General features: G+C 37.1%; 1 protein-coding gene across 4 annotated transcripts; it reads right to left on the bottom strand.

Annotated features, from left to right (window-relative positions):
* Positions 1–1,433: 1,433 nt before the first annotated feature.
* On the bottom strand, positions 1,434–22,335 carry LOC132486173 (general transcription factor IIH subunit 2). 4 transcript variants are annotated; one of them, XM_060092999.1, is made up of 17 exons: positions 22,275–22,298; positions 21,679–21,827; positions 19,566–19,654; positions 18,853–18,930; positions 18,494–18,530; positions 18,180–18,266; positions 17,060–17,110; positions 16,693–16,747; positions 12,971–13,076; positions 11,616–11,706; positions 11,363–11,450; positions 10,752–10,859; positions 8,700–8,763; positions 6,889–6,992; positions 6,218–6,320; positions 3,991–4,030; positions 1,434–2,173 (listed from the first exon to the last, which is right to left on the bottom strand). In XM_060092999.1, the coding sequence occupies exons 3-17, from the start codon at positions 19,619–19,621 to the stop codon at positions 2,054–2,056; spliced, it is 1,188 nt and encodes a 395-aa protein (XP_059948982.1). In that variant the 5' UTR covers positions 19,622–19,654; positions 21,679–21,827; positions 22,275–22,298; the 3' UTR covers positions 1,434–2,053. The 4 variants fall into 4 exon arrangements, with proteins under 4 accessions (XP_059948982.1, XP_059948984.1, XP_059948983.1 ...); XM_060093001.1 differs by lacking the exon at positions 22,275–22,298 and adding an exon at positions 22,182–22,240; XM_060093000.1 differs by lacking the exon at positions 21,679–21,827 and having other exon boundaries at positions 22,275–22,335.
* Positions 22,336–26,388: the final 4,053 nt, after the last annotated feature.

Genomic DNA, 26,388 nt, shown 5'->3' with positions numbered 1-26,388 from the left:
CTGCGCACCACAATGAAGACTAGCCCCCACTTATCGCAACTAAAGCCCGCACGCAGCAACGAAGACCCAACGCAGCCCAAAATAAATAAAATAGATTTTTAAAAACAAACAAAAAAAGGCAAGAAGGAAGAGAAAAATGAAGATGGAGTAGTTGAAACAAATAGCACAAAGATGGTAGATTTAAACCAAAATGTATCAGTAGGCACATTAAATATAAATGGACTAAATGCTTCAGTTAAAACAAAATGACTTTCAGGAAAATAAAAAAGAATATGAAGTGAAATGTATACATTCAAAAGTATTTAAAATAAATCTAATTTTCATAATGAATTTTAAGGTTTAAGGAGTTTTCTAATCAAACAGAACTCAGAAAGACATACTATTCAGAAAGATTCCTAATGTTAAAAAGTTTCCTTCATTATTGTAGTATACTGTGGAGTTCCATGAGGGAAACTAAGGCCAGAACTAACAGTATTATTAGATCACCATTTTTATTTCTATAATCTAAAACAAACACGGATTTTCTCTATAATTTTTTTTTAATTAATTTATTTATTTTTGGCTTCATTGGGTCTTCGTTGCTGCACGCGGGCTTTCTCTAGTTGCAGCGAGCGGGGGCCACTCTTTGTTGCGGTGTGCCGGCTTCTCATTGTGGTGGCTTCTCTTGTTGCAGAGCACAGGCCCTAGGCATGTGGGCTTCAGTAGTTGCGGCACATGGACTCAGCAGTTGTGGCTCGTGGGTTCTAGAGCGCAGGCTCAGTAGCTGTGGCTCACGGGCTTAGTTGCTCCGCGGCATGTGGGATCTTCCCGGACCAGGGCTCAAACCTGTGTCCCCTGCATTGGCAGGCAGATTCTTAACTACTGTGCCACCAGGGAAGCCCTCTCTATAATTTTGAGACTAGAAATTCCTCCTTACGTCTAACTAAAATAGTCACCTTAACCTTATCAAGTATACAAATAAACCCCAAAATTGTAGAAAGAGATAAAGCAGCCCCCAAAAAGGCACTCAATGTCCCTTTTATATACAGTACTGTGAGTGTGTGTCTAATATATTTCTAAGTAACTTTTCAAAAGGTGCCTACTCATGGCCTTTCTTTTACTTCAAGTAGGGGGAGATAAAATATTCTGATTATGTTAAAGGCATCTCCTTCAAGCCACTGATACCTCTTGTGGACAGAGCAAAAGGAAGGAAGACAGCAGTTAATTTGGTTACCTAGAGCCGAAGTCTGTTTACTTGTAAGGAACCATTTGGGTCTAGGCGCAGAGAGTATGACTCTTGGGAGAAAGATCTGTACTTTGGTCAAATTATGTCTTAGTGTGTGTGTGCACACATGTGCTGCTAAAAATACATATTCTTTCTAATAACCTATAAGGGAAAAGAATCTGAAAAAGAATATGTATATATACATGTATATAAAAAACTGAAAATAATGCATATTCCTGGGCTTCCTCCAAGATTTATTGAATAGACTCTCCAGGGTGGGATTACATTGTCTTTACTGATAACATTCTTCACTAAGAATTGTTATTTATAAAATCATGAATATCATAGTTAAACTCAATCTAGAGTGACTAAAGTTCATAGATTTAAAATAAACATACCTTTGCTATGGAAACCTGATTCACTCTCAGAAGGGTATACCCTAGAAAGAGTCCTGCCTATAACAGTATATCTTCATTGAACCTGAAACATGGACTTCATCATACATTCTCACCTACATTTTTCTGATGACCCAGGGTAGGAAAGTTGAGGGGGATTAAGTTAAACAGTCCCTGGGTATGAGCCTGAGGGAGGCTAACAAGGATAGTTCATTAACCTGAACTATAAAAGGTAAGCCAGTCTCAGATAACAAACCACCAAAATGGCGGTATTAGATATACACCATTAAGTAAATACTTTACCAATCATTACAGAGGAAGCTTTAAACTAATAGGTTTCTTAGATCAGACTTTCCTTTCGAACTGTTCTTCACTGGAGTTTCTTCTAAAGAATCATTTTATTTACAGTCACAAATGTCTTTTTAACACATTCAATGTGTATTATATGCTGGAATCAAACAGCTGAAGGAGCTGGAATCTTATGAATACAGCCAGGACAACAATGGAGAGAGTCATGAACAAAAATATCACAGTCCACACAAAAAACATTTTGGCACACAGTGCAAACATAGACCTGCAGTGAAAAGAAGAAAACTAAATTTAAAAAGTAGTTTCCAAAAGTTAAGTACAGCACAGTTAGAAGACATTCAAGTTGCTTTGCTCTTTTATATCTCTATCACTTTTTCCCTACTCACCTACCAACTTTATTAGTTCCAATGTACTATATATTCTCAAATCGAAGGCAATTAATTTTTTCCAAAAAATTACTCCTTAGAGATGAGGGAGGGGGCTTCCCTGGTGGCGCAGTGGTTAAGAATCCGCCTGCCAATGCAGGGGACATGGGTTCAATCCCTGGTCCACGGAAGATCCCACATGCTGCGAGCAACTAAGCCCGTGTGCCATAGCTACTGAGCCTGCACACTGGAGCCCACGAGACACAACTACTGAGCCCACATGCCGCAACTACTGAAACCCGCGCACCTAGAACCCATGCTCTGCAACAAGAGAAGACACCGCAATGAGAAGCCCGTACACCGCAACAAAGAGTAGCCCCTGCTCGTTGCAACTAGAGAAAGCTTGCGCACAGCAACAAAGACCCAATGCAGCCAAAAATAAATAAATAAGATAAATAAATTTATAAAGAAAAAAAAGAAATGAGGGAATAACTTCGTTTTTGAGTCCTTAAAGTCCCTTGGGGACTTCCCTGGTGGCGCAGTGGTTAAGAATCTGCCTGCCAATGCAGGGGACACGGGTTCAAGCCCTGGTCTGGGAAGATCCCACATGCCGCGGAGCAACTAAGCCCATGTGCCACAACCACTGAGCCTGCGCTCTAGAGCCCATGAGCCACAACTACTGAGCCCGTGCACCACAACTACTGAAGCCCACGTGCCTAGAGCCCGTGCTCTGCAACAAGAGGAGACACCGCAATGAGAAGCCCTCGCACTGCAACAAAGAACAGCCCCCGCTCGTCACAACTAGAGAAAGCCCATGCGCAGCAGCAAAGACCCAATGCAGCCAAAAATAAATTAAAATAAGATAAATTTATAAAAAAAAGATGGTGTCTTCTTAAAAACTTTCAAATGAGTCAAAAAGTGGTTCTAGTGAGGATGCAGCTACTGATGTCAAAGAGGCATGTAAAACTTAATAAAATTGGTTAAAAAAAATTTTTTTTATATATATATTTGGGTTTTTGGGGGTTTTTTTTTGCCATGCCTCAAGGCTTGTGGGATCTCAGTTCCCCAACCAGGGATTGAACCTGGGCCACGGCAGTGAAAGCACCGAATCCTAATCACTAGACCACCAGGAAACTCCGATACAACTGTTTTATGAAATGTGAGAGTAGAATAAAACAAGCCATCCTTTCAACTAATATTTTATATAATTTATAAAGTATAGTTTTAAATATGGACATGTAACTAAATTAACAAAAAATTAAAACTAGACAGTGATCTATCTTATTTGCAACTTTATATAAGTTTATATGTTCAAATTGGCCCCATCAAAATTTTAAAAAATATTTTCTCAGTGGCACAATGGGGGAATAACCTTTGGTCTGTGGTCACTTTAAATGGTAACTTCAAAATGAGTTATGAGTGCCTAAAGTACAACATGGAGAAAAAAACTTTTAGTATTTCCAAACTAATATTTCAGTATTTCAGTTTAGCTTGCAAACTGAAGACAAAGTACTAAAATATATTTATAGCAAAATTAGAATGCAGAATTAAAAAACAACTGTTTGTAATAGCTCCCATTTTATCTCTACCTACTGTTATACTTCTGAGGAATAACCTGATATGAGCCTGGTCTTCAACAATCTATTGAAAACTTATAATACTATTTCCTCAATATTTATTGTACAATACTTAACATTTACAAAGCACATGAACTTACATGTTGGTCTTTCAATTCCCCCTGACAGGCATAACAAAATCTGAAAAAGAAAGTTTAAGAATCATTTTGTTAAGGACTCACTCATTAAAATAGCTCAGGAAAATTTCAACAAGAGTTCTCTTATTAATAAGTACAGTTGACCCTTGAACAACACGCAGGCTAGGGGTACCAATCCCTGAGGTCAAAAATCTGAGTATAACTTTACAGTTGGCCCTCTGGCTCTCTGACCCTCCATATCAGCAGTTCCACATCTGAGGATTCAACCAACTGTGGATCATGTACTGTAGTATGTATTTATGGAAAAAATCTACAAGTATGTGGACCCTTGCAGTTCAAATCCGTGTTGTTCAAGGGTCAACTGTAATTATCTTTACATATGATTTTTAGGAGAAAGAATTAAGAATACCAGTAATTTAAGAAAATTCCACAGTAAATCCCAAGGTCATCTGACAGCTTAAAAATCTTCCTTAAACAAATTTTATTTTATTTTCATCAAGGTTAAATATGAGTATGATTTCTCAGCTGGTATTCTGCAAGGGAATTAAGACCTACAGAAAATGATTTGCATGATTATTTTTCAACTTTCCCAAAGACAGCCGACAGCTGGTACAAGTCTAGATGGATAGAAGTTAATTTATCATAAAAATGGATGCCTAAGGGCTTAGTTTCAAGGAATGGTTTAAAGAATTAAAAGTTCTCAAAATTTATTACAAAGGAGAGCAGTTCTGTCCCTAACCACCCCCACTTCATTTCCAGAGAAAATGCTCATAGTGCTACCTCTTGGTTTTTTCCATAGGCCATTGGCTATGATCCTGCGACTACAGAAGATGAGATTTTAATTCTCTTTCAACTATCTTGAACCAATAGCATGGGTACACATAACTACATGGAAAGAATTGAGAATGACATTTGTTAAGTCATTTTGGATAGAACAATATTAAATGTTTAGTTTATTATGACTATATAGACATATTCAGCTGAGCCATGCCATACAAATTTTCCTCTCTGTAAAACACTTTCTCCTGGAGTTAATAACTGTATTGTTATTCATAAGCTTAAGTTTTCTAATTACCACTAACTCAGCCCCAACCAATCCCTGAGAAGTCTGAGTATCCTCTGTTATGTTCAGCTACATCAGGAATTCTATAGTTTCCATCCTCTGGTGACACCTCTCCTGGAGCATTCTGACCTTCTCCAAACTGGACTGACTGTTCTCCATATCTGACATACAAGTGTCATTCTAGGACGTCATCCTACAGCTTTCTTTAGCCACTTTTGAATTAGGTAAATATTCCTATTCTCTTTCATTCATTCTCTTTCTCAGTTCTTTTGAGTCATCTTTCCCACAGCTTCCCAAGAAACTCTCTTGAGAGCTTACAAGTCTGAAAATATCTTTATTCTACCTACATTTTTTTTTTTTTTGGCTGTGCTATGTGTCATGTAGGAACTTAGCTCCCCGACCAGAGATCAAACCCACACCCTGCATTGGAAGCATGGAGTCTTAACCACTGGACTGCCAGGGAAGTCCCTATTCTACCTACATTTAAATACCTTGGCTAGGTATATAATTCAGGTTGGTAATAATTCTCATTCCAAATTTTGAAGGAAATTGCTCCCTGTCAGCATCCAGTGTTGCTCATGAGAAGCCAAACAATTTTAATTCCAGGTCATGTGACCCAATTCTCCCTCTCCAGAAATGTTTGGGGTTAGTATTTTGCTGTGTATTCTGAAATTTCACAATGATACACTTTAATGCAGGTCTGCCTTCAATATGTCAGGCACTTGACAGTCCCTTTCAATCTAGAAAGTTCTTTCCTTCCATAGCAGAAAATATCCTTGAACATTTCTTTCATACTCTTCATTTGATCTTTTCTTTATTTTTTATATTATTTTGATATTAGGCCTTCTGGATAAATCTTCCAGTTTTACACCATGGAAATCAGCAAATGCTACAAATCGGGGCTTTTTTTTTTTTTCTTTTTGGAGAGCTGATTTACCAACATACCGCCACTCTTACTACACATAGATGGGTTTAGGGAAATTAACAGATCTCTGGAGATCCAGATCTGTTTAATGAATTATTTCAGTCATAAACAAGGCATTCTACATCTCATTTTCTATATTAGCAGTAATCTTGACCAAATGAATATGACTCTTTTTAATGTAGTAACAATATATTCAAACATTATCACTTGTAACAGATACAAATTACTCAAAACTCATATACCTTTCTCCATTATGTTCTTCCAGGGGAATATCTTGAAAAGCATCCAAAGGAAATAAGTGATGGTAAGACCGAGCCAAGTGGGGAGCAGACACCAAAGTAAGACCTAACACATAAAGCAGAAAGACATATTTAATAACCCACACCTCATAAAGATGATGGCTGAAATGTCAAATGATATTACTTAGGCTAAATATTTTCAAGTTCTTTTTTTTTTAGGATTGCAGGCATTCATTTCTTTAGTTTACCTGTGGCCATAAAAGGGACTCCAGGATGGAGTCTTAGTTCTGTCACTAAGTATGTGACCTCTCTTGGCATATTTCCTTACTTATAAATTAAATAAAATTCTACAATTCTGTTACTTTAACTTCTCATTCTCCTTATATATATTTATTTTATGAAGAGCTGCAAAAACGTCTACTAGATCTACTGCACTGCCTTTAAAGCACATAATTGTTTTCAGAAAGAGAATTAGGAAACTCTTTTAGAATGCCATGTTTATTTTTAAAAATGGAGTACTAGGCACACAATGAAAAAAAGTAATCTATGTCTTTTTTCACAGATTAAATCCAGAAACATAGGCAGAGCTTAATATTTATATTTATTTTAATAGCAATATAGGTAAGAAGTTATTCAAGATTAATTTACTGGATCATGAACAGTTGGTTTCTTACCACAGATTTTACATTCAACAGGAAGCTCACAGTACTTTGCCCGACACTGTGGGCAGAAATAGCCTCCTAATGTAAGTCCTGGCTCAGTGTTGCTATCCAGATGCCTGTGGGGGGAAACGTTACTTTTTAAAAAGTGATATATAAAGATGTGAGCAGTTAGAGCAAAAGCCACTTTGATTTTAAAACCTTCAAGTTGTTTCACTGCTCATTTACACTCTGTTCATTTTTGTCTTTTTTTTCCTCTCTGCATTTTGTTTTGAATAGTTTCCATTAATGTCTTTGAATTCACTCATCTTCTCTTCTTCAGTGACTAATCTGCTGTTAATCCTAATCCAGCTTATTTTTCATCTAAAACACTGTATTCTTCATCTCTAGAAATTTGATTGGGGTCTTTTTTCTATCTTCCATATCTCCTATCATACTAATGTACTCCTCAACTTTCCTGAGCATATAGAGTATATTTACAATAATTATTTTAACACCAAACTTATTACTTCTATCAACTGTGTTATTTCTTCATATGTTTCCATTCTACGATTTTTCTCCTTGTTATGGGTCATACTTTCCTACTTCTTTGCATGACTGGTGATTTTTGATTGGTTGCCAGATATTGTGAATTTTGCTCTGTTTTGGGTGCTGGATTTTTTTTTGCATTGCCTTAAATACACTGTGGCTTTTTCTGGAATACACTTAAGTAACTGTGAAATAGTATGATGCCAAGACTTGCTTTTAAGTTTGTTAGGCTGTCCAGAACAGCTGCTAGTCTAGAGTTAACTTGGTTTCATTACTGTGGACTCTATTCAATGCCTGCGGTGTTAAGAGGCCTTTCCACACTGACTGGTGGTAACATGAACTACTCCCTGCCCCGTGTGAGCTCTAGGGATTGTTCTGCTGCTCCTCTCCAGTTCTTCTTTCCCTGGCCTCCAAGACATTCCCGGCAGGAATGTACAGATCAACACTCAGCTAATGACTCGTGGGGAGCTTCAGAGGAAGCTCTCCAGAGCTCTCTGTGCAGCTCTTTACTCTAGAGTACTCTGCCCTGCAAAATGGTAGCCACTTCCACCCCGCCCCCCAGCCCCAAACTCTGAACTTTGTTTCTTAACGGAGCAAAACCTCCTGGTTCTGTGTGGGTCTCCCCTCCCTGCACAGAAGCCTGGAAATTCTCTCTAGGCAGTAAGCTGCAATCATAGGGCCCACCTCATTTGTTTCTCATCTTGCAGGGATCATTATCTGCACTGCCTGTTGTCCAATGTACGAAAACCACAGTTTTGTATATTTTGTTTGGTTTTCTGCAAGGAGACAGAAGTGTAAATCTAGTCCCTATTACACTTTTATAGCTAAAGACAGTAGACTTATTTATGAGTTTTAAGAATTACTTTCTTAAATTTACATTTGTTTTATAATTATGTAAAATGTAAAGCTCCAAAGTTAAAATAAGTTACATGCAGAAAAGTCTAGGATCTATCTCTTTGCCTTTCTCCACACATTGCATTAGAAAACATTTTTTTAGTTTTTACTTTTTGGTTTCATTACTATTTTTATTATTAATATAAACAAGTATGTGTATCTACTCAAACCTTCACCCTCTTCTTAGATGATCAGTAGCACACTATACACTTTTCTCTACCTTACTGTTTTACTTGTAATATTACAGGAGTATATATAGTTTTCACTCCTTTTTACAGCTACATAGAAAGTAATCTTCTACAAAAGCCATTACATTTCAAGTCCATCTTTTAAATTTATAACTTACAGGAAGGACTTAACAATGTAAAAACATTATCACGGACAGTTTCAAGGTTTTTACTTACGCCATACTGAAGGAGGGTTTTGCATCTTGATCAGATAGAGAAGCAATGGTATGCTGAGGAAATCCTTCACAGAAGAAAATGTATTACTTTTTTTTCCTCAAGGAAACAGAAAAATTCTAGTAATAGAAACCTAAAAATGTTCCTACCAGAAAGCCCACTAAGTTGTGCAAAAGTTCTCTTTCCTGCCTTTTAGATATGTTTATTATAGCACGGTCAAACTGACAGTAATTCCCAGTTTGAAAAAGAATTAATAGTAGAGGAAATGGGGGAAAGATCTGTCCATACATATGGCCTCAGGTTCTAAAGTTCATATCCATATTTTCTAATTTAACAACGCTTAACACACACTGCTTTTTTTTTTTTTTTTTTTTTTTTTTTTTTTTTTTTGCGGTACGCGGGCCTCTCACTGTTGTGGCCTCTCCCGTTGCGGAGCACAGGCTCCAGGCGCGAAGGCTCAGCGGCCATGGCTCACGGGCCCAGCCGCTCTGCGGCATGTGGGATATTCCCAGACCGGGGCACGAACCCATGTCCCCTGCATCGACAGGACACACACTGCTTTTAAAAAAGAAAATGTGTGTAATTTTTAAATACTTTCTGATATAACAGAGGAGTCTATAATATAGTCTACTTTCATTTTATATAAGAACATACTTCTAGTTTAAAATTTTGGAATGTCCAAACCCATGTAGTTTATTTTCCATATATATTTTTAAATTCTGAAAACAAGTCTAAGAAAAGCAGAAACCATAAAAAAAGAAAATTCATTCTATACAAAAATTTTAAACCTATCTACATTTCAAAACAAATAAATAAAAGTAAAGGAAAATGACCAACTGAAAAAACATTTGCATCAGGTGACTGAAAATGGGTTGATAGTCCTAAATGGTTCTAATAAATCAATTTGGAGAATTATTATAAGTTTAAAAATAACTTTAAGGGGCTTCCCTGGTGGCCCAGTGGTTGAGAGTCCGCCTGCTGATGCAGGGGACACGGGTTCGTGCCCCGGTCCAGGAAGATCCCACATGCCGCGGAGCGGCTAGGCCCGTGAACCATGGCCGCTGAGCCTGCGCGTCCGGAGCCTGTGCTCCGCAACGGGAGAGGCCACAATAGTGAGAGGCCCGCGTACCGCAAAAACAAAACAAAACAAAACAAAAAAAACTTTAAGATAGGCTAAGGAAATGTATCAGTAAATCGAAAAGATTAGCCAACATAATATCTAAAATGTACTGAGTGTTTATATCAAGGATTACTCTAAGTACCTGGTCTGTATTAACTCAATCCTTGCAACACACAATGAAATAGATACTAATATCATGTGAGATGAGGAAACAGGAAAGAGAGGCTGAACAGTACTATAAATAGCCAAAACCAAGGCAGAAAAGCATTCCATCTCACTGACAGTTTAAAAATGCATATTAAACAAGGAGTCTCTTTTTGTATTGAAAAAGTTGGGCTTTTTCAATTACAAATTACAAAATAGTTGGGCTTTTTCAATTTACAAATAAATGTTTACTATAAAATAATAATTGTATTACACAGCTTTGATAAAACAGTACAGCAGATTTTATAGCTTTTTTGATTTCTTAATACAAGAATTTCTCTATAAACAGTGTCTTTATACCCTTCTAACCTTAACAATTAAAGAAAAAAAGCCAGTAGTGTTCCTTGAGTGATAGGACTACAAGTGAGTTTAATTTTCTTTTTACTTCTCTGTATTTCCCAAAATTGCTTCAACAGCATAATTTTCTCTAATTATAAAACATTTAAATTAAATACAAGAAATTCTTAAACATTAAAATAACTTGTGCAAATGAGATAGAAAGTCTAGCTTGAGTCAAAATATATATTTTTAAATGTCTATTTTAAAATAACACAAAATAGGGAATTCCCTGGCGGTCCAGTGGTTAGGACTTGGTACTTTCACTGCAGTGGCCTGGGTTCGACCCCGGGTTGGGGAATTATTTAAGATCCTGCAAGTGGTGCGGCCAAAAAGAAAATTAAAAATAAAAATTAATTAATTAATTAATTAATTAACACAAAATAAATACTTACCCATACGAATAAGTGAGCATTCAGAGCTTGAGCTAGCAGGAGGAGGACTAACATGATGTGTCAGCAGTTCTTTGTAATGGCTTTCATCTAAAATAACATGGTATGTGCCTAACAAGATGAGAAGTAAAAGAGAAGAAACAACAGCTTTCCAGACATAAGAATGAACTGTAATTTCTATATAATTCTGTAAAAGTTTTACCATCTGAAAATATTCATTTTCAAAGTAAATTCTTAAGTTAAATTACCATTTTTCAAAAACTTTATTTAAATAACATCTCTAAATTGACTTCTCTAGGAATAACTGTAATTACAATTTAATTAAAGCCAAGTTACAAGTTCTTCACTAAGTATTAATATAGTAAAATTTCTAGCTTTTCAAGAGTTATAATGCTTCCTCTGAACACTGACATAACTACTGAAAATTCCTTGCATTCTGAGATGATATCTTATAGAATCGGTGATATACTTAATGTAACTACCCATATTTTGGACTTCAGGACATGAACTGATATAAGTTTAGCAGCTTAAAAAACATATAAAAACATCCTAATTAATAAATTGTTACTTTACATAGTAATTATGAGTAAATATTGAAGATTCTAGATATATACCACCAGTTTCACGAGCAAGCACAGTGCAAACCCGAACCTCTGCAGACAATCCAATAACAGACACTCTAATTTTAGCTGCCTTTAGGGTCTTCGTAAAATCCAAGTAAATGGAGAGTTTTGAGGGAAGAAAAAAAATTGAATAATTAATGTGTTTGAAAAATAGAATGTTCTGAAAACTAGTAATAAATTCACTATAGAATTCTCTTTAGAGTTGTAACTTTGATTTTGATTATGAAGAAATTATTGGCTCTACCTTGATTAGATCATAGATATTAGATGGATCACAGGTTGTGAGACTGCTAAAGATGATTAGGACTTCTCTACTTGTATGTCCAGGCATGTGTCTAAAGAAAGATAAAAACCACTCCAATTAGGTATAACAAATTACACTAATAAAAAACTTAACTCAGAAACAATAGTACACATGGTTTACACACTTAGACTACAGAATAACCCCATTTGTTTCAACATTACAAAGGAATGAATTGTGAGTATACTCTAAAAACCCTAATGCCAATTTTTCTAAAATTAGCTACAAACTTAAAAAAAATTCATTGATTCACTTATTCATTCAATAAATATTTCTTGAATACTCTTTTAAATTCTGGGGATAAAGTGATAAACAAGACCAACAAGGTTCCTGACACCATGAAGCTTACATTCTAATAGATTTGTTTCATATGAAGTCTAAAGTGTACATTGGAAAGTGTGACAATACCATAGGAATCAACTTTAAGGTGCATATGTGTGGCTTAAAAATAGTAACATACTTCTTTTTTAAAGACTACAATTTAATCTCATGTTGATTCAGTTGTAATATTCATAAACAGTAATGTTTGTGTACCATTTAATTAAATGACAGTTTACGGGATTTTAAGATGCGATGAACTGTTCTCCTCTATACCAAATATATATTTCTATGCTTTTTGGAGCAATTTTATCAATTATTTATAGCTCTCCTGCTTATATTTTCATTGTTAGGCTCAGCTTTCACTTGTGGATGCTACTATTGTGCCTACCTTCACTATGTGTGTTACCTCCTTCTCATCTACTTCAAAACTAAAGAAGTATCATATAAAGGTATAAAAATCTGAGTCAGGACAGACTATCCAGGGATAAAATATATAAGCTTTAAATATATTGAATACTTTCTTTGGGGCTTTAACTATATTCCACATAGTTAAACTTGCTAGAAAAGTGCTATTAATTTATAGATGTATTACAAAATAAGTTAATAAAAACCAATGTACAACAAACTCAGTTATTATACCACATTAAATTCCACATACAATCAATTTTCAATAAATATTTTTTATCATATTTCTTTTGTACTACTACTATTACTACAGCTTTAATTATATTTTTCTAAAACCTTTAAGGATATAACTCAGCAACTAAAATGTAAAATAAAAACTACTTACCAAAAAAAAAAAAAAAACTACTTACCAACACCATACTAAACATTATAAATGACATTACATATTTCTCTCAATGATGATTTCATTACAGCTGGGTTTATGGAGACACATATTAACATATTATCATTTCAACTTAACTCATTCAAAAAACTTTGAAATAAATTATAAACAGTAAGTGTAAGATACTAACTTTAGAGTCTGCATAGCCATGCTTAAGGAGTTATAAAGAGAAGGCTCTCCATGGCAAGTCATATCTACAGCTTTCTTCAAAGATATTATGTGTTTCCTTGGGTTTCCTAAAATAGAAATGGAATAATCTACTTTTAATAAAAATAATCTATATATACATTATAGAAATTTACCTTTCTCCCAAATTTACATATCTATGATGTTAAACAACAGAATCCCTTTGATTTACGTTTTTAGCCAGTTGCATTTTCTTTTGAATTTTTGAATTTTATTTTATTTTTTATATAGCAGGTTCTTATCAGCAAGTTGCACTTTCATCAGAAATGTTTTGTTATATAGTCTCACTCATACTGAAGAAACAGAATACAAATAATCTCTTTGTCTATTAGCACACATTTTAATAATATTAACCTAGAGTGTGTAAATTTTTACTCTTAGTATTTCCTATTTCATCATTTTTAATACTAATATATGTTCACACTTTAACATCTCTGAAGTCACAATGTGTCTTACAATCACTGGCAGCCAGGCAGTGTCTGTGACACAGCTGTCACTGCCTACTAATGTGTGGACTTATGAATGCTGTTGATGTGTTGCTGCTTCAACTGTATCATGTGCATTGTTTGTACTGTTCATGTTGAATTTAACTGTGATTTCAAGTGTTTTTAGAAAGGCTAATACAGACGGTTATATTTTTATCTAGAAAGGCATGGAACAGAACAGTGAGGTGTAAATTTGTTATTGGTGAAGCAAAAACTCATTGATAGAAGAATGCCTGCAATTCCATTTTTTTCTTCAGAGGTAAAAAAAAAAGCCCTTTATAAGACCTAAGAAAGAGGATTTCTACAAAGACACAAAACTGTGTTACGTTGTTATTGAAATAACATCTGAAAAGACTGTCTATGTCTCATGCTAAGCAATACAAATGAAGGGAAGAAAAACCGCCAAATTCTTTAGAATAGTTGACAGGCATGTCAAACCACCAAGAAGCTGGTATGAACAATTCACATATCATTTGACATTGTATCAAAGGTTAATTGCTAGAGTTTCCTTCTTGATGGCTCATAAAATAAAGGTATCTTACAAATGATAGAACCTGAAATTCAATAAAATATGGTATTCTTCAGACTTTCCTCCTATTTCAACATTGTCTTCATATTAATTAACAACAATGAAACATCGAGTTTATCATATAGCAAACTACCTTCATACCACTGAACATTTATTTCCAATTTGTCACTATTATAGTGGGTTGGCCAGAGTTCGTTCAGGTTTTTCTGTAACATTGTTGGAAAAACCCGAACGAACTTTTTGGCCAATCCAATACATACCACTGCAGACAGTATATTTGTAGAGTGAGGCTTTTTCTTCTTTCATAACATTTCCTAAGTATACTCCAAGGAATATTTTTTTTAATACCTTTTTTTTTTTTTTCCCTCTTGGCCATGCTGCACGGCTTGCGGATCTTAGTTCCCCGACCAGGGATTGAACCCACGCCCTCAGCAATGAAAGTGCGGAGTCCTAACCACAGGACCACCAGGGAAGTCCTCCAAGGAACATTTTTACGGCTCTTTTCCAGAAAATGTTAAACAAATTAACCAGACTATCAGCATTCTAAGTACCAGTTTCTCCATGGTTCAGCAAGCCATATATTGCTTTTGAAACTTCATTTTGGTCATTTAAAATATGTAAAATGTTGTTAAGTAGGCTTTTTTTTTTTTAACACTAGTTTGGCTAAACTTTCTTTTTAATAGTTATTTAATTCCTCTTTTTATTCTGGCATGAACTGTTTATCTTCTTTGCCCATACATCTACTTGGAGCTTCTTGGTGTTCTTATTTATTTGAATAAGTTTTAAAATATTAACCATTTGCCATAGTTAATATACAGTGGACCCTTGAACAGTAAGTGTTTGAACTATTTGGGTCTACTTATATGCAGATTTTTTTCACTAAGTATATACTACAGTACTACATGATCTGCAGTTGGTTGAACTCACGGAGGTAGAACCACGGAAACACAGCACCGACTGTAAAGTCATATGCAGACTCTCAGCTGTGCAGAGGCTCAGCATTCCTAATCCTCAAGTTGTTCAAGGGTCAGCTATATACTGCAAGTATTTATTCTTGGAATCATAAAATTTTAGAAATGAAAAGTACCGAAGTCTAATTCCTTCATTTCATAACTGAGAAACAAATCTAATAAGTTAAGCGATTTGCCCAGACATATGCCTACCCAGTGGCAGGACCAGCCCTCAAAATCTTCTGGCTCTCTATCCACTTTTCTTTCAACCATAACATACAAAAAATTTTTTTATCTCCTACTGTGTTATGAGTATAGAAAAAAAGCATACTTACATTACTGTCAGTGTGGTTTATAGCAGTGATTCTGTTCAGAGGAAGAGAGGGTACTTTCAAGAGGCCTATAAGAATCACCAGAGGATTTTTCATCTCTGTGCACCCATAGAATATTACTATTAACTTGGGGTAGGGGGCATGCAAGAGGGTCGGCCCTACATCCTTTTCTTAGGGGAACCATCCTTCCTTCACTGTATAAGAATCCAGTTTAGACTACGTGGTTCAAGTGGAACTTACCCTGCTTCTACCCTACTCCAGACACAGACATGTAATCCAGGCCTACCAACAAAATACTTCATTCCCTTGGCCATTTTGATGGCTCATGGATGGGCAGATCATAATCAGGGTCAATAAGAGTCCTCTTTGGAACCTGTGCTGAGGCTATGGACTAGGAGGGTCATGTAGACTTGGGCTATTAATAGACATCTTTTCACCTCTCAGAAAACCTATCAGAGAATGAAGCCAGACAGAAACAACTATATGTGAAGTCAGCCCACCTTTCAACATGAGCCAGTAATTTCCCCTTTGCCCTTAAGCTAGTTTGCGATTTTCTGGATTACTTCCAACTGAGTTTCCTGGATGACCCCAGGCTAACATACACTTCACTACTTACTGCCATAATGAAAAATTACTAATGATGGAAGTGTGTCAATTTTATGTGTATTGGTGAGGATGAAAGGTTGAGAACCACATTTAAGGGACAGTGTATTTTACAGAAAATAAAATAGAATTAGTGATGTAAGTTTGCAATAACACATATACCAAAGCAAATAAAATGTCATTATCATCTCTTAAGAGAATAAAATTCAGTTAGGCATGTCATGCAAGCAGAAAATCTAATCATTAACAACTACAATTCAATTGTTATACTCTTTGTTCTTTAGAGGTTTACCTTTAAAAAATTAATTTTAAGATTAAGTGGATCTTCTGGTTAAAATAATTTTATCTTAATGCTTTCAGGATAAGAATAAACACATTTACATTCATTATAATACTATTCACGACTGTGTAAAACTCAATTTAAAAAAAAAATGAAAAAACAGAACTCAATTTAAAACAGGTCATTTTAGAGACTTCCCTGGCAGTCCAGTGGTTAAGACTCCGTGCTTCCATTGCAGGGGACACGGGTTTGATCCCTGGTTGGGGAACTAAGATCCCTCATGCCACGTGGGCGGCAAAACAAAACAAAACAAAAAAACAGGTCATTTTAGAGACCAAGAGTTTAATAGAGAGTTTTTTAAGTGTTTTACCTAAAGAGCCTGCAGAAAGGCTTCATTTTACTTATTAGGCAACCTTACAAACAGAGTTACAAGGTTGGGTAAATAAAGCCAAGTCCTTGAGTGCTATAAAGGTAATTTTATGCATACCTGAGAGTTCAGTCAGTTTTTCAGCTCTTTTACTCTTTGTTACAATTATTCCAATCTCAAAATAAAAACAAAAATGATTATTAACAAATTATTTCTTCTTGATAAGAATGTACATAACTAAAATAAATGACTAATTACAAAAGGAATATATAACATAAGAAACTTCTGATATAAACTGAGCTATGTGTTTACTGTACATTAACTTCTAGAGTTATCTTGCTTTTCATTGCTAAGTGTCCCAGAAACTTGTACACGATCTGAATCACTTAATCACCAACAGAATATATGTACAACGTTTTAAAAAATAAATTATATTTGGCAATAATATCAGGATGCTAATTCTGAATTATATCACTTATCTACATACCTGACTAATAGGATTTTGATCAAAATATTCCTCTACGAAGTATTCCAACAACTGTTTAAAGAAAACAAAAAGGAAATACTAGTATAAGGGCAAAACAACAACCGCAGAAAACAGGTTTTGTGCAATCTTTTTTTTTTTTTAACTAATTTATTTGTTTTTGGCAGTGTTGGGTCTTCGTTGCCGCACGTGGGCTTTCTCTAGTTGCGGTGAGCAGGGGCTACTCTTCACTGCGGTGCGCAGGCTTCTCATTGTGGTGGCTTCTCTTGTTGCGGAGCACAGGCTCTAGGCATGTGGGCTTCAGTATTGTGGCATGCGGGCTTCAGTAGTGGTGGCTAGCAGGCTCTAGAGTGTGGGCTTCAGTAGTTGTGGCTAGCAGGCTCTAGAGTGCGGGCTTCAGTAGTTGTGGCGCACAGGTTTTGTTGCTCCACAGCATGTGGGATCTTCCTGGACCAGGGACTGAACCCGTGTCCCCTGCATTGGCAGGCGGATTCTTAATCACTGCACCACCAGGGAAGTCCCTGTGAAATCTACTTATGAAGCATTGTTTCTAATGATTAAGTTTATAGATTTTCAAAAAATTGTTCAGAAGTAAAAATATTAAATAAAAAATAATAAATTTTGAAATAAAGAAAAATTAAAATATTAAATAAACCTGAATTTGAAACGGTAAGTGATGAGATAGGTTTGAGCTAGGCCTTAAAAGATGGAACCATTTGGACATGTAAGACAGAAATAATCTAAACAAGGAAAAGATCCAATAAAGACAAACAGGAGAATAAGCAAAATTGAGGATGGGTTTTAATAAATTAGGAGTAATCTGAATGTGTTTATAAGCTGAGGTGATTGATTCAAGTAAGTCAAAGAAGAATGAAGATTCAATAAAGAAAAGGGCTAACTGACAAAGCAAGATCCTAACATGGAGTGGAATTAAGGGCATAAATAATTAGCTATTTTGGTATACCATTTCCGTAAATGATCCGGTAGCACTTCTACTTAGCTACAGTTTGTATTAGCGCCAAAAAAAAAAAAAAAAAAAGATTGTTTTCTTTAAAACCATTTCTTTTATAGAATTCAGCATCCTTCCTCCCATGTAGTATAAATTAGAATAATTTTAGTATACCTTTAAAGTACATGTCAGTCTATTTGGCTTTAAATCCTGGTCTTCCATTGTTCTTGATCCATCTACTACCACATAAAGATGGCGCATCTACCAAAAAAAAAAACCCCAAAAACAAAACACACAAATAAGAACAATTTTCAAATACATTTTTGATCAAGAAGTAAAAATGTCATTTAGTATTCACATATTCTACACATATATTTTTAATATATTCCCTTAAAAAGTTTGTTTTACTGTTGTTTATTCTATTAAGCCAGAATGTTTCTCTAACTCAAACTAGTCCTGTACCAGAAAAGGAAAAAAGAATAACATACCATTCCAAGTCGAACTTGTCCATGGTGCTCAAATACCCTGTTAAAATTATGCAAACATTTTAATGGAATACCATCTACTACCTGAAAAATCATTACAACTTTTCAACTAACCTGCATTTTTTAGTGAAATAAATTATTAACTTATGGATGCATATAATTATGGTCATTTTAGACAGTCCCTGAAGATCAATTTCCCTGCTGAGGCACTAGGTTGCTGGCTCCTTCCCCCTATTTAGAAGGCTACAAGTCAGTTTCCCTGAAACACAGCTCAAATGAAGTACCAAGGAGTGGCCATAAGTGGACAGAAATGCTTAAAGGAATATATTTTACCTGTTTTAACACACACGAAGTTTACCTACCTTTTTCTCTTTGCTTTGAAGAGAATGTCTTCTATTGTAGCTTTAAGTGATCCTGATTCATCTTCTTTAAGAATCTCCCTGTAAGCAATAATTACTTGTTTGAAAAGATAAGCTAAAATTTTATTAACCCAAGAGAAATGAAAACATATGTCCACACAAAGATTTGCACCTGAATGTTCATAGCGGCATTATTCATAACAGCCAAAAATTATAAACAATCGAAATATCCATCAAATGGTGAAAGGATGAATAAAAAACATGGCATAAACATATTAACAGAATACTATTCAGCAATAAAAAGGAATGAATTACTGATACATGCAACAACATGGATGAACTTGAAAACAGTATGTTCAGTTAAAGAAGTCAGACACAACTGACCACATATTATATGATTACATTTACATGAAATGTCCAGAGAGGGCAAATCTAGAGAAACAGAAAGCACACAGTTGTTGCCTAGGACTTGAGGTGGGAATGGAATTAATTGTAAATGGACATGAGGGATATTACTGGGGTGGTAAAAATGTTCTAAAACTGATTTATGTTGATGACTGCACAATCCAGTAAATTTTCTAAAAATCATTGAATTATATATAAGAAACAGGTAAATGTTAACATGTGTAAAATATACTTCAATAAAGTTGTAAAAACAAAAACAAAACCCAAAACAACGTGTAAAAGGGAAGGGAAAGTAATAATGCCCTACTTACCATGTTCTTTCATAGCCCCCTTCCCATCGCTTAGTTCTTTCAGGCTCTTCATCCATTTTTTTTCTTACTGTATTGTATTATTCAATATTCTGTAAAAAAAAATCATTAGATTGTGAATTGATTAAAGATCTTTGTAACCAAATGCATACAATTAAATTTGAAAAGTAATGAGAGGGAAGTAAACATACAAAGTAAAAAAAAAAACTCAGAATGCAAAATCATCTTATTCTTTGCAATGTATTCAATAATTATAGCTGAATGAAAAATACTTTAAAATCCTCATGGAACTCTTTTCCCATCCCCAAGAAAGAATATGAATAATTATGCACAAATTTGGCACCACCAGAAATAAGCATCTCTTTACAATTAAAAAAAAAACAAAAATGTATTAAAGATGTGTCATAGGACAGAACCATAGAATTATGGGAAGAGGGTACAGGTGTAGATGAAACATGAGCCACAACTACTGCTTATTATAGCTGAGTGATGAATACATGGTGATTCACTGTACTATCTTTCCACCTTTGTGTTTGTGTGAATTTTCTCATAATCAAGTTTTTAAATGAAATTTATTATTACTCATAAATGATAAATGCTTATGGCTCATAATTTTTTTAAAAAATACAATATTAAACCTACACTATAACCCCAACTATTAAAAGAAAAAGGAAATATTTAGTAATTCAATAAATAGGACAAATGGTTTTGATGGATGTTATGATTAAGGATGATTGGTTTTTTGCTTCTTTATTCTCTTCTGTATTTTCATATTTTCAATATGAACATGTATTTCTTTAATAATCAGGGATACCCCATCTTGATTTTGATCTCAATTAATTTATTTTAAATTTTATTTAATTATTTAATAATTTCATTATTATTTAAATAAATTTAGTAAGCATTTGGAAAGGAACTTTATACTTTAGCTCAGGCTGTCTCAAGAGGGAGGTTATATGGAAACTGTACTTTTCTTTTTTTGCAACTTTTCTGTAAATCTAAAATTATTTCAAAGTTAAAAATTTAAAACGTTTGCATTTTGTTTTGTCTGGATTTCACATGTTATTTTAGAAAAAAGATCATAGGATTTGAAATAATAATAATAATAATCAGGGATAAAATTGGTGTTGGGAGGACTCTATTAACCATAACCAAGTAATAAACACCCCGGTCACATCCACACCTCCACCCTCCCCAATGGAATCTCCCTCCCCATTCTACATTCTCACTTTCAACTTCCTTCTACCATAAATGAAAGATCAAAGGAATCCTAAGTGCCAAGACACTAAGGACAAAACAAATCCCATCATTGGCAGGGGCAAAGATTAATTTTTGTGATGAGGACAATAACCAAGACCTCAACCTCATTTATTTCATTTTTCCTATAGAAAAATATACTTAAAAATCTAAATATATATAGATTTTTATAAATGGACTTCTGGAATTAAAACCTATTGACAAGTTTAAGACTGCTTTTATGGCATCACCGCTTTCTCTGGCACCTGCTACAATCAGATATTATTTGCTAAAGTTCTGTGTGTCTCTCACTGAATTAACAAGCCACTCCCTGGCGCTGGAAGAGATTCATTTGTTTCAGGAGATCAGGTGATCCACTTTAGTACCCTGAAATAACAAGAAGTGCCTTAATTCTGACATCAGTGCTATTTCAACACACCATGTTGGTGCCTTGTAGGTTTAATGATGAGTGTAGTAACACAGCATACAGTGACTAAATTGAACATTTTGATCTTCCATGGAGGTGTTTTTGTATTTATCATGAATGTCAAAAATCAAAAGCTTAAATTCTTAAAGACGTGGCTACTGCCATCCATCACATCAATATTTAAACTGTACTTTATTTTTATTTTATTACTTTTAATTTTCTGAAAGTTCAGACACAAAGTGAGAACTATATGAGCAGAAGCTGCAAGCAGGACCACCTCTGGCTCATTGCATACAAGGACTTCTTAATTCGAACTGTCTGCAATGGGAAATTACAGGGATAGGACAGAGGTATTAAGATCCCCATAACTGCAGATATTCAAAGGGAAGCTGGATGTTTACAATGCATGCAGTTAATAGAGAAGGGATTTATGCAGCCTGGAGGAAAATGTACCTGGTAACCTCTTAGGTCAGCATCTCCAACTGCCTATGACTGCCCAATATTCCATCTTCTTACAAATATCGCTGGGAATCCAACCCCAGGAAAGCCACTTCTCCCTGGGGAAGCCTGGTGGTATGATTCCTTCACATGAGCTCAGAAAGCTACACGTAAACAAATGAGATCTGCACCACACATCGCAATTTATGAAGCTTTCCCTCACACCTAACCCTGCCAAGCGCTGTGCGACAGGCAAGGGTGATAACTGTCCTGCTTTTCAGGTTTGGAACTCAAGGCTCAGAGGCTGGTAACTCTATTGAGGCCACACAGCTGGAGGCTGGTGACGAGCTAGAACCCAGGACCACAAGTCCCCAAACTCGTGCCCTGCCTTAGGGCAGGAGAGCCAGTCTCCGACTGCTGCCCCAGATGCTTCTATGCAGCTCCCTAGACGGAAGTTGCCCTCCTCCCCCTCCCACACATCCTCATTCCCTGCGAGGCGGTTCTGGGCCATTCAATACCCGCTTCCAGCCGCGAAGGCCCCTCCCGCTGCCACACTTCCCAAGCCTCGGATCCACGCCTCGGCTCCGGACAAACCTCTACCACGGCCTCACCTGTCCTGCTGAGGGCCGCTCTGCCGGAAGCTCTGCTCAGTTTGCTCTGAGGGCGCCGCCGAAGTCCTTCCGCCGCGCGCGGAGGCGACGCGCAAACGTTCCGGCTGCTGGGAGTGGTGGTGGCCGGAGCGTGGCGCTCGCAGGCCGAAGCAACCTTGTTGCTTGCTGACTTCGCGGGGAGGGACGTCCTGCTTCCTTCCAGCTCTTGGCAAAGAGGCAAGAAGAGTGGTGGCCATTCGCTCTTGGAAAGTTGGAGGCCCGGTAGCCGTCCATCGGGGATCTGAGACTTGATTTTATTATTTACAAAAGGTTGGCATGAAGGACTCTGACCACATCAGCAACCTCAGCTGAGCCAGCTTGCTGTGCAGCGGTTTTCCCGGACTGCTCTGCTGCTTCTGCTAAATGACACAAATATTTATTGAGCACCTATTTGGGGCCTGGTACAGTTCTAAGCACTGAGGAAATAGAAATGAAAAACTGACAAAAATCCTTGCCCTCATGACAATTATGAAGAAAAACATACTGTATCAGATGGTGATTGTGCCATAGAGAATAATTAAGCATGGAAGGGGGAAAGTGTTGTGGTTTAAAATAGGTGGTCAGGGGACTTCCCTGGTGGTCCGGTGGTTAAGACTGCCACTGCAGGGTTCACAGGTTCGACCCCTGGTGGGGGAAATAAGATGCCGCATGCCAAGAAGACAGTCGAACCATGACCAGAATGAGGGAGGGAGTTAACCGTGCTGATACTTAGGGAAAGATTTCTCCAGGGAAAGGGAGCTGCAAGTACTAAGGCCCCTGGGGTGGAAGCACATTGGTGTGTTTGAGGGACGGCATGGGCAAGCAGGGGATGAGTGGTGGCAACTGAAATCAGAAGTGCGGGTCTCGAAGCACTGTCAGAACTTTGAAGGGATGATGATGGCTTGGACTGGCATAGTATGGCAGGGCAGCTAGTGAAAAACGGCTGGATTCTCAATCTTGTCAATAGACGGGATGTTTGTTATGAAAAAAGAATCAATGACTCCAACATTAGTTGCTGAGCAGCTGAAAGGCTGGAGTTGCAATTACTGAGAGGGTGGGGGGTTGGTAAGATTAGTTCAATTTTGAACAAGTTGTTTGAGATATCTGCTAATACACACAGAATTACTAACATTTCCCATACCTGAGAAATGGAGAGGCAAGGCACCCCAGAGCCTCAGAAAAGGATTATGCCCCGGAAAAGGAGAAAGGAACTGCCGGAACCTCTTTGGTTCCCCATCACCGAACGCTTCCCCTCTGTTGCCTATATTGTTTTGTTGGTACTAAAATCTTTCCATGTATTCTTCCCCCTCAAAAACATAAACAGAAGCCATCTTGCACAGTAGTGGAAAGAATAGACCTGAATTAAAAATCTGGCTCTGGGGCCTCCCTGGTGGCGCAGTGGTTGAGAGTCCGCCTGCCGATGCAGGGGATACAGGTTCGTGCCCCGGTCCGGGAGGATCCCATGTGCCGCGGAGCGGCTGGGCCCGTGAGCCATGGCCGCTGAGCCTGCGCGTCCGGAGCCTGTGCTCCACAACGGGAGAGGCCACAGCAGTGAGAGGCCCGCGTACCGCAAAAAAAAAAAAAAAAAAAAAAAAAAAATCAGGCTCTGCCACACTAGCTGGGTGACCTGAAGCAAGTCACAACCCAAGTCTGATCTATAAGATGGGATTATTTCCACCTACCCTACAGGGCTTGCACATCACATCTTCGCAACTCCATAACCAGCTCCTTTTATTTCTCCCCAGAAGACAAGGTCTCACTGTTTAGGTCTGATGTTGTCTTTAAAAGGTGAGGAGGGGAAATTAGCATTGCTGATTCCCAGTGCCAGTTGGCTTCCATCTTTGCCTCCCCTACATCTTTGACTCCTTTACAGGACTCACACACAAACTCCACCCTTTTTCCTTTTACTTCCTTCCTAGTATCCCCTCTTCCTCCCTCCCTTACTTCCACAAACCCCACACTTTTCTTTCCTTCTGTTCTGATTAGCCATTCTGTTCCAAGACAGGATGGACTCACACCTATAGAACAAACAGCTACAACCCCAAGCCCCAAGTTTCTCATTTATGTTTACTATCCACCTGTCTGGGAAGACTTTGTGGAAAAACAGGAAAAGCACAGAGGACTCCCCAATGAATTTAAATTAAAGCATATTTGTGGACAGAAGGCTGAATCATTCAAGCTTTCCCAACTGTAAAATTTACTCTCCTCTGAATATATGTCTCAGATCTTGAATCAAGTAGGAATGGTACTAAGGCAAAACAAAACAAAAATGCATAAATCCATGGTGGTCTTTTGCCATTATCATGACCGACACAATATGTTAATTGCTTACAAAGTGGTAGAATAAAGAAATGATATAACCTGGTCAAACGTTTCAATTTGTAAAACTAAGCAACAACTATAAAGAATGGAACAATCTGTTCTCTGCCCATGGGTGGCTGGACACAATCCAGAGAGTTAGGAAATTCACAAACAGCTCAGCCAGTGGAATCAAGCTGAAATTCAGTGTACAACTTCAAAGACTGGGAGAGATGAGCTTGCCTTTTGCAATACCTTTAGATGGAACCTCAATCATTAGAGCCTCATTAAAACCCTGAAGAATTGCTTATAAGAGTATCTGATAATCTTTAACTTGATATGTAAACTCTATACTATCTGTTAAAGCATTTGTTCATTATCTATGAATTATCACAATGCCAAACATAAGGGAATTATCTGCCTAAAACTAAAAAGAATTTACACCATAAAGCTGTACCCAGCACACACCAAACATAAGGGATTGGGATGATACATGTACTTTTAAAACCCAGTTTGCTTTTAAAAACTTGTTTTCACCATTTGACTTTGCAAAGTAGGTATAACTGGCCATATTTATTTTATTTAATTTATTAATTTGTTTATTTGGCTGCATTGGGTCTTCGTTGCTGCATGCAGGCTTTCTCTAGTTGCAGCGAGCACGGGCTACTCTTCTTTGCAGTGCATGGGGTTTCTCGTCGCAGTGGCTTCTCTTGTCGCGGAGCACAGGCTCTAGGTGCACGGGCTTCAGTAGTTGTGGCACGTGGACTCAGTAGTTGTGGCTCGTGGACTCTATAGAGCGCAGGCTCAGTAGTTGTGGCGTACGGGCTTAGTTGCTCTGCGGCATGTGGGATCTTCCTGGACCAGGGATCAAACCCGTGTCCCCCGCATTGGCAGGTGGATTCTTAACCACTGCACCACACGGAAATCCCGAACCACATGCTTTTTCAACAAAATCTTTGGAACAATGGTTAATATTAGAAAGCAGAATGCAAACACAACCACAGAAGGTCAGAGATGAAAGAGACCTCTTAAATCTAATCTAAACCTCTATTTTCCAGACTAGAAAACTGCCTGAGTGGTTTTTCAAAGTTATGTCCCGATGGTTAATGCCAATCCCCCAGGGGAATTCCCTGGCAGTCCAGTGGCTAGGACTCCACGCTTCCACTGCAGGGGGCAAAGGTTCGATCCCTGGTCAGGAAACTAAGATCCCACAAGGCGCATGGCATAGACAAAAAAAAAAAAAAAAAAAAAGCCACCCCCCTCCACCAAAAGAACCACCCTGATCCTGGCTCAGAGATCAAATGTATGTAAGTACATTTGAAAAATGATTTTTTTAACTTTCAAAGTTCAATTTTATGGCACAATTTTACAGCACAAACTCATGCTATTTGACTTTCTGCATTTAGCTGAATGGTTTTGTTCAGTCACAACACTGGCAAACTTGCCTTCATAAACTAAGTGTGCTGACTTCAGTTTAAATTTTAAGACATATAAAAATTAAGGGCTTCCCTGGTGGCGCAGTGGTTGAGAGTCCGCCTGCCGATGCAGGGGATGAGGGTTCGTGCCCCGGTCTGGGAAGATCCCACATGCCGCGGAGCGGCTGGGCCCGTGAGCCATGGCCGCTGGGCCTGTGTGTCCAGAGCCTGTGCTCCGCAACGGGAGAGGCCACAACAGTGAGAGGCCCGCGTACCGCAAAAAAAAAAAAATCAATTACGTTGCTCAAGAGAGTCCTTACCACTTGGTATGAATCCAAAAGACATGAAAAACGTAAACTATTTATTACCTTTTGTAGTATGAG

Source organism: Mesoplodon densirostris, chromosome 3 (assembly GCF_025265405.1).
Source record: "Mesoplodon densirostris isolate mMesDen1 chromosome 3, mMesDen1 primary haplotype, whole genome shotgun sequence".
NCBI classification, from domain to species: domain Eukaryota; kingdom Metazoa; phylum Chordata; class Mammalia; order Artiodactyla; family Ziphiidae; genus Mesoplodon; species Mesoplodon densirostris.
The sequence above is the reverse complement of the archived record's forward strand: the minus strand, read 5'-3'. Positions and strand labels throughout refer to the sequence as shown.